The sequence below is a fragment of the Typha latifolia genome, chromosome 12, assembly GCF_019914945.1.
Source record: "Typha latifolia isolate L0001 chromosome 12, TyphaL0001v2, whole genome shotgun sequence".
Taxonomy (NCBI): domain Eukaryota; kingdom Viridiplantae; phylum Streptophyta; class Magnoliopsida; order Poales; family Typhaceae; genus Typha; species Typha latifolia.
In genome coordinates, this window is record NC_133097.1 from 357,872 (window position 1) to 367,509 (window position 9,638).

Here is a 9,638-nt window from a genome sequence, read left to right on the forward strand (position 1 = left end):
TTAAAATATGCACCTCCAATAATAGACAAGATAGTAGTCATAGATAAGGATTGTCTTTAAGAATAAACATTAAATGAAGACAATAATCAAGCAATAAAGGTAAGTCCTGTACCCAAGATGATGCCCTCCTCACTGCCAAACTTCAACCAACTTTAACTAACAGCTAAACAATTCTTCAACCAATCAATCCTCATTGCTTAGAAATAAAGTCAAACCATCCTTCAACTTCTGCCCCCCTCTACCTCAACTACCATGACAGCAAACCTTTCTCTTTCTCTCTCTCTCTCTCTCTCTGATGGATCTCATTCAGAATCCAAGTTAACTAGTTGCTTTGGGAGAATGATTGAAGGCAAAAGGATTAGGAGATGGCTTCAGTCATGCTGCTGCAAGAAGAAGATGATGAAGCCTCTCCTCATGAGTGGGCTCTGAAGAGCATCACAACATCAATCCTCAAGTGCACGAGATGGCAGATAGAAGAACCCAGAGACCTCCTCAATTGCCCTTACCACTACTTCTGCGACAGCACTTACCCAGGAGACTACCCTTCCATTGTGGACTTGTTGGCTCTCCTCTTTGCAGCTTTTTGCTTGCTATCAACTGCAGCCTTCACCTTAATGGCATTCACAAAGTTCACAGCAGCTGTGAAGAGGAAGTACCTATTGCCTTCTGGCCCAATTGCCCTGCCATTTGTTCTACTGATCCTTGCCAAGGGACACAGGATTAATACCTTCTTCCCTCTCTCCCATATGGGCCCTGCGCTGCTGCAGCTTCTCCAGCTCTCAGCTCTTGCTTTCAGACATGAAGTTGATAAAGATTTGCGATACGCAGTCCTCAAGGCGTCGACGGTTTCCGGAATTCTACATGCCAGTTTGTACCTGGATGCCATCATCCTGCCTTATTACACAGGGCTGGAGGCTTTGAGGGAGTCGACGTTCTCCGGTGAGTGCACGTCGTGCGTGTGCAGGACGGAGGCTCTGGTCGTCGGAGGGAAGTCGGTTTCGTACAGAGGATTGTCGAAGACTAGTTTGTCGGTAATTTTCGCGCTGTGCTCAAGAATGGTGTGCAGGATATATGGGGAGGAGAGATTGAGCTTGGTGATCAAGTGGGCATTGGAAGGTATCAGTTGGATATTCATTGCAGTTGACTCTGTCTACCTGGTGAGTATGAATCCAGAAGGGGGACTTCTTGCTAATAAAGTGGTTTACAGAATGCTTTGTGCTTTAGTCTTCCTCAATATCTTCAGAAAGGTGCGTTGCTTCTTAGCTTGGGCATCAACAAGGCAAATTCAATTCAATTCAAATCATTGCCATAATGTTGTTTGAGGTCTGTACATTCACAAATAGATATGCCACAGTTAAAATTTCATTTGATTCAATTTGGATGCATAGGAAGGCTTATCATCCAAACATGTAACAAACTTCAGAGAATATATAACACAAGTGACTCATCTTTTCTATTTGGAGTTAGTTTCTTCATTACATGTACAAGTTTTCTTATTAAAAATCAAGCCCTTCTTTCTCGGATAAACTCGCATGTAACATATTGCTTAAGCAGGAGGATTTGCCCTAATAAAATCATGAGATGAGGTGGTTCTTCTCAAACCTTGTTATATTTTCTAGCTCTGTCTGTTATCTTGCCAGGAGAATTATAGCTGGAAGAAATAACTTTAAAGCATGAACAAGAAGAGTATGACTTCTTGATAGTTTAGGTAGGAGAGTGATATGTCCATCTATCTCTACCTACTACAATACCAAAAGCAACTGAGTGATTGAAACAAGGCAGCTGCTTTGGAGATACGTAGCTAATATTAACATAAAGTGATGCTATAGATTACCAGACGAGTTTTTCGTGTAGTAGGAAAAGCGAAAATGAGGACATTTAGGTGAGAGAATGGTCCGGATGATTGAACTAGGCTACCTAGTGTGAGGTGCTTTGGTTCCTAAATCTAGAACGAAGGTCTAATTTTTTAAGTAATTTGTTGGTTTGATCCAATCAATCACAAATCAGATACAATTCCATGTACCTTGCACTTTTTGGGTTTGGATCCTCATAAGTTCATTTGGGTTTTCATTTTAATTTTGCTTAGACTACGTAATATACTCACTTTTATAATAAATAATAATCTATTGTAACGGAGATAAAGAAAAAAGTGCTTCAAAAGTAGGTTGTGATGTCAAATCTAGTCAAGATTACTAGATCATGTGTGGTGGTGATCTAGTTCTTACTATAGAGCCAGCCTAGTAGAGTTTTTTTGCTGGGGTTTGAATGATTTTTTTTTTCTCCCTCCTAGGGTTTCTTTTCCACCCTTCCCCCTCTTCTAGACCATGGGCTACGGTAGGGGAGAAGCTTATCCTCTTGCTAATCTAATATCCCTCATTCTTCTCGTTCTCCTCTCTCTTCTCCATCTTTTCTACTATGAGCCCTTATTTTTCTTTCTCCCTTTCCAGTCATTGTTAGGATTGTCAGATTGCATTCTTCTAGTAGCAGCTTGCACCTTTGCCATCGTTTGAATCATCTCCCTCCTCTTTCTTCATCCCGTGTTGATAGTGTCGATCTACTTGGTAGTGGCATCAGGGTGGAGACTTAGCTCTGCCGCTACATATGTCTATTGAGGCTTGGATTGGGCTGGTCTTGTTGTCAAAGTTTGCTTCGATGCCATTGATTCACCCTAATCTGGCCTCTTACTAGTAGTCACTTCCTCTGTCGTCCCATTCTCTCTCTACATCATCACCCTCACCGCATCTACCACACCGTGCATGTCACCCTCATCGCAACTGCCACATCGACCTCACCACTCCTCTCTCTCCACTCTTGCCACACCTACCTCCTTTCGCTCCGACGAGAAATGACGTTAGAGGTAGCTGTTGGGCCACTTCATTTCTTTGGTTTTTTTATTCTAGTTTTTTTAGGGCTTTTATAGCTACGTGCTTTAAGATCCACAACGATCATGTTAAAGTTAAAGTTAGCTGGTTAGTGATGCATGTGTTATAGGTGTTATCTCATTTAGATCTTGTATGCCCTTTGGGCTTGACACTTGTTTCTTCATATAAAGCTAGTAGCAGGCTATTCAAATTATATCCAATTTTCTATACATCTCAAGCTTGTAAAATTTGATTGGAATTAATTGAATTATTAGCCTATAGGCTTTCATAAAATAATGTGTGGCAATATGGCCAAGACTGTGTTGATGCTGATAAACATTAATTTTTTTTAAAACAAATCTTATTTGTCTAAAAGTTACTCTTGTCTAAGTAAGGAATATGTCTCGAAGAGTTCATGCAAGATTGATTTCCATTCCAACTCAACCTCAAGTCAAGGTTTCTGAATAGCCCATGAAATTTTAAACCTATATCTAAGGATTGTTGTAAGTCGTATTCGACCGAGTTCAAGTTGACATCATTGGGGCCAACTTCGGCCTAGGCTTAGTCTGTGCCATTATTGAAGGCCCTTCTAGGGTGGGCCCTGGAGTGAGGAGGTCGCACTTAATTTTTGGACTAACCTAGGATTGGGTAACTAGGAGGAGAAGAGAAAAAGTAGGAAAGACAAAGGAAAAAAAAGTGTGGTAGAGGAGAAAGAGAGACGGAGGTAGAGGGGCAGTAGACAAGAATTGATAGATTAAGAGGCCCACTAGAGGAAGAGGATAGGCAAATAATGTTCGAGTCAAAAAGTTCCATTAGGGTGCAAAAAAATTAAAATCATTTGTATTAAAATTTATTATATTCAAGAATTCAACAAAGTATTATGTATTAAAAGAATTGCTATAATTTTTTTCTAATAACATTCTATTATAAAATGAATTGCTATAAATTTTAGGTATTGTGTATAAAACAACAAAAAATGGTTAAAGAAGATTATGTTGTGATGGTTAAAAGAATTACGCTCATTGTATGAGTATTTCTAGGTTCAAACCCTAGTGGCATAGGTTAAAAAGAAAGAAAGGAAAGCAAATGAGATGGGGCTCAAATGAATAAAGGGGTTCGTTATGTATGAGTATACGCAAGCTCGAATCTAACTACATCGGTTTAACTAGGGTACCATCACTTTCCCACTTCTTTATAAAGAGAAAATAATAAATAACACTAATAGAATAAAAACTTAATAAGTGGTCCCAAAGAACCAGCAGACAAAGAGGTGACAGAGAGGGATAACAAGGAGAAGAAAAGAAAAAAATTATTATTACTTGCTTTGAGTCTAGAGATCCTCTATGAATTGGTTCAGGGACTCCTAAACTAATTTTGTAACTAAACATATTTTTATCGTTTACATATCTAATCAAGTTTACTCTCGAGCTTAGCTTCAAACCAAACAAGGCCTTAGGGTTTTGTTATGTCCTCAAGCTCTTTGGATCTCCGGCCAGGATCTAGACGGTAAACCCATTCCGTACGCAATAGGCTCTGTGCTGGATTTTGGTGTGAGAAATTGAGGCCAGATTTAAGGAGAGGGGCACCTATTTAAGCAGGGTTTGAAGAACAACTCCCTTGCATAAGATTGAACTTGTAACTAAAAATAAAAAATAAAAAATTGAAGAGTACTATCAGGCAGGCAGGAATGAAATATCCTTTCCCTCTACCCTCTCCTTCCTTCCTCCTGCATGCAAAAAAAGCAGATCTCCATTTCCATTACGCCAAGAACAATTCCTTTCCCATCACCACCATAACCAATTAAGCATCTTCTCCTCCATAAATTACCACCTCCCTCGCTCCTACCTTTCCCACAACCAAACCACCTAACCTACATGTCTTCCTCCGGAAAAACCAACGACCACACCCAAAGTCGACGCCACGCCGAGCAGGAGGTCAACGAGATGGTCTCCAAGCTCACACGCCACCTCACCTCTCTCGGCCACGGCCGGGCAGGCGACGGCGACAATGGCTTAGGCATCATCACCTTAGCAGGGGACAACAAAGGCGCGACGATGAAGGCGGGCCCCGAGGAGCTCATCGATACACACGGAGTCCTCCACGACGACGACGACGGCATGAGCGCGTACACCAATAGCAACTACCAGGCCATCAACAACTCCATAATGCTCGGCGGGAGCTGCACGGCCGACGACCCCGGCGTGCATGTAGTCATCTCGGATTTCGTGGATGAGAGTAGTGATGAGAGTGAAGAGGAAGAACGACGTGAGAAGAAAAAGAAGAAAAAAGAGAAGAAGGAGAAGAATGAGAAGAAAGAGAAGAAAGAGAAGAAGGAGAAGGAGAAGGAGAAGGAGAAGGAGAAGGAGAAGGAGAAGAAGGAGAAAGATGAGCAGTCAGATGATGCGGAGAGTGAGTAATGAGTTAACATATGCTTGATGAGTTGCATTTTTCAATAATATGGAGACTGGATGCTACTAAACTTCTATGCAAAGGGAGAGATTGAAATAATTTGTTAATAATCTTTCACTTAATTTACAACAATCAAATGTTACTTTCTTTTAACGGTGTTGAAGTAATTTGCTAATAATCTTTCTGTCTGATTAAGTCTCGTGTTGTTTGTGAAGGGAGAGATTGTTGAGATAGTATTAGTTGTGGCAAATTCTCCTTTACTTGGATTAGGATTAGGATTACTATAATCGAAGTGTCTATTGTTGTGCAACAGATACTTCGATTTATCACTCTCTTAGATAGGTAGAAGAGAGAGATGTGGTGATCAATAAAAGAAAATGGCGATCGATGAGCATGCATTTTATAAATACAACGTACGTACGTCTCCCTCTTATTTTGTTAGATTATTACCGGAACCAGAAGGACACAGAGATCATCTTGTTCGAGATTAATTAGGAGATATCTAACCCAAAACTTAAACTTATCTAACATAAGATAAAATGTCATATTTTGAGTTAAGGAGATGTCAGTGGAAGTAATATATAGAAGAGTCTGGAGGACGAAAATCCACTTTCATTTTTCGTCTTCTCTAATTTGCTCGCTCTTGCTTTAAGACTTTGTCCAAGGAGGACGATAATTTCCCTCAAGTATAGAAGAAGATAATCCAAAGCACGTACCCTTTTGTCTTGGCCATTCTATTCTTCTTAGTTACACTATATAATCTTTTCCAACTCAAATTTTATTCTCTTACGTGATCAGTTAACGTGGGATTGGGATATATTCTTGTTGATATCTTTTGCTTCTGAGCTGCTTGGAAAGCTACTTATATATAGGCAAAAAAATTCTTGTTCGATCCCTATTCTTTAATATTAGATAAAGCTCAATGTTCTATAGAGTGAATGATAGTGGGCAAAATTAAAGATATGGACGACCTTCTATACGTAAAATTAAACTTGATCCTAATTCGGTTTTCATTTCCCAAACTCAAATCACTCGAATAATTATTTCAAGCAAGCTTAATTTTAGTCGACCATTAGCTTGAATTTTATCAAATTTGAACTTATCAAACTTTATGATTGAATCATTAATTGTTGGCTCAGTTAAATATGAGTTCAGCTTGATTGAGCCTAAAATAAAAGCCCTGTTTTACGAAAAATAAAAGAAATATACTGTTCTTTTTTAGGGTAAAATTCCATAAACATAATTCTTTCAATCAAAATTAGTGTTAAATTGGTTTCGAGCTTAGATTTAATTTGGTGAGCCTATTTTGGTGGATCCAATCTCAAGCATTAGTGACTGCCTCCACAACAACGCAAAATCAAATTGAATCTTCATAGAAATTTTCAAATGATGTCTGACATTTTAATAATTTTATAATTATTAATTGCCTTTTAAGCTATTTGTGGTATAAGTCTTCTATTTTGCTAACATTTTAATATGATATCTTAGTTAATTTAAATTAATCAATTTCTAACAAAGTAGTATTACAACAAGAATCTTCCATTTAAGAATCCAAGATTAGCTTATTTGTAACAACCTATTCTTAAAAAAAAAAAATTGGCATGGCACGACGTGGCCGGTCACATTGTGGCCGACCTCATGCCATGCTGGGGTGGCGCGAGCTGAGGGTGCCACACACCTCTAGCCGCCGGCCCGACCAACTAGGCCGGGTCAGCTAACTCCGATGGGCTCGCCGGTGCCACAGCCGTAGCGCTGACGTCCTTACTGCCCCCTCTCTCTCTCTCTCTCTCTCTCTCTCTCTCTCTCTCTCTCTCTCTCGATCACTCTCTCACTCTACTCTCTCTTACAATCTCTTTCTCGCCTCATTGCCAACTCTTCTCTCTCTCTCTCTTCCTCCTTAGCTCGGGTTCGCTGGAGCTGAGCCGCCGGCAAGAGGCCGGCTGCTGGCTGGCCAGCAGTGGCTGGCACCCTCTCTGTCGGTCAGGGTCCGCGCCCTTCTTCCTTCTCCTTCTCCTATTCTTCTTCTTTCTTCTTTCTTTCTCTTCTTCCTTTCTTCTTCTTCTCCATTCTCGGTCCCTCCTTCTCCTCTTGCTCTAATGTTAGGTAAATTAGTCTCTTTAGATAATTAATTATTTTGATAATTTATACTCACTAATATAATTTTACTAAGTATTTTAAGTATAATAATTTATTAATTATAATTATAAATATTGCCTATAAATTTATTTATAGTTTAGTTATTATTTATTAGTTTAATATATGTAGTCTTATTGATAATAATCTTCTATTTATATTTAATTTATATTTTATATGACTATTTTTAGTATATTATTATTGTCTAATAGTTTATATAAAATGGAATACTAGACTTGCATATTATTTTTGTATAATAGGATAATGACTATTTTGCATATAATTTATGATTAGTTAAATAAGAGTATGTATTACAAAATAATTATTAATAATATTATTTTATAATTATATTTTTATTAAATTATTTATATAGTCATCTTTAGTTATTTACAAAAAAGAGATAAATTACTATATACTTATTACTTATTCTATAATTAGCAAAGTAGGATTTTTATTAAATAAATGTAAATTATGATAATAGCATATTAATATTATCACAATTAAATTTATCCTATGAATCTAATCAATTTTAAACCTAATAAAATATCATATTTTACTCGAACGGATTATAATCGGATAAATAACTAACTTTATGTTACTTAAACATTTTCAGACTCTAAACCCCCTTATTCGAGACCCCGAGCATCTCACAAGCGATGAGTGGCGGTTGATTGATGGACCTAAGGATACGTATGTTGGGTCTTCTAATAAGATGTAAGTAGTATTATCCCGTAGACGTCTTTCTCAAATTAGGTTATAGAATATATTATGTATATGCATGTTTTGGCCTCCAGCATGATTATATGACTTTATCTATAGATGATTACAATCAAGTATATTTTATCATGCATGCAATTAGGCTGATCTTGGATATGAGTATGATGATGATATGTAGAGATGATTAAAGATGACTATACTATTATAATTTTATGTCTAATTGATCTGTAGTATGAGTATACATGTTGTGATAGATTAGCATGTATATGCATGTGTTGACTACATGGTTGGAGACTACATTGCATCATTTTTCTCTTGATTCTGTTTCACCTTAAATTACTGTTATGCATTGACATGTTATCATACTGGATATATGCGTATGATCTATCATTTAGAAGAAAAACATGAAATATGATTAATAGGGTAGTTGATAGAAAGCGTGGGGATACCCGAGTGGGCGTGAGGGTTCGGACGTGCTTGGTGGATGATTGATCACTCGACATAGTCGCAATCCTGTGGCCTTACGTCTAAGGTCGTTAGTTTGTGTGCGCTGTAGACATTCGGACACATATCGTTCGCTAGGGCATATGTGGCGAGTTATCCTCATGAGATTTCTATCAGCTAGAATGGTGTCCGGTCTGGATGGATGTTGATACCTTTAGCGGATGATAGGGTATAGTTATATTTGAGATACTCCTTGCAGATGGCTGAGTATGCTCTGAGCCTTCAGGCATGATATTGAGATCGGATAACGGGTGTTGACTGTGCACAGTGGTCTAGTATGATGATGACATATAGAGATAACATTGATGACTGAGATATTGAGAAATGCATATAATTTTATTATCATCTAATTACTTGATTATCGAGTGGTCAATATACATCATATATGATTGCATTTGATATCATAGCATGGTCATAGTCGGCATGCATCATGTGTTATATTTGAGAGAGAGTTATGATGATATTATGACATGGAGATTTGTTTATTCATTGTCGATGATTATATACATTTATTAGTTATGACATGTTATCTACTTTTCATTTATATATTATTGAGAATATATTTATATACTCATTTATGACATGATGCTATTTCTGATTCATATTATCCAGTACATGATTTACTTTCTGTTTGACATCACTAATTTATGGTAAGATCTATTCACTGAGCCTTTTATTCATGACTCTCTTTATTTTTTTTCTAACCCTCTCAGATATGTGGTACGTGATAGCGACTTAATATATCTTAATGATATATTTTAGATTGATGAGGTGAGCTATAGATGCGAGATGATATAGATGATAGTTTGTATAGAAATTGAGTTGTATCGTTGTTTGTTATATTTGTACTTTATTGTATCCGACGATGATTTGTATAGTATATGTCAGATTATAGTGTACTAATGCATCAGTTGTTTAGTTGTATCTTGATGGTTTATCGTAGCCTGTGTGAGTCCTGCTAGATTATGTAGTAGTCTAGTGTATATTATTATGGACTTAGATATTCATATGTTA

At 37.5% G+C, this 9,638-nt stretch overlaps 2 protein-coding genes across 2 annotated transcripts; both read left to right on the forward strand.

Annotated features, from left to right (window-relative positions):
- The first annotated feature begins 223 nt into the window (after positions 1-223).
- LOC140798477 (uncharacterized) lies at positions 224-1,527 on the forward strand. The gene has a single exon (XM_073152318.1). It carries the CDS (start codon positions 366-368, stop codon positions 1,320-1,322), a length of 957 nt encoding a protein of 318 aa, XP_073008419.1. The 5' UTR covers positions 224-365; the 3' UTR covers positions 1,323-1,527.
- A 2,808-nt stretch (positions 1,528-4,335) lies between these two features.
- Positions 4,336-5,448, forward strand: LOC140799432 (uncharacterized). Its single transcript, XM_073153776.1, has one exon. It carries the CDS (start codon positions 4,736-4,738, stop codon positions 5,276-5,278), a length of 543 nt encoding a protein of 180 aa, XP_073009877.1. The 5' UTR covers positions 4,336-4,735; the 3' UTR covers positions 5,279-5,448.
- The last annotated feature ends 4,190 nt before the right edge of the window (positions 5,449-9,638 follow it).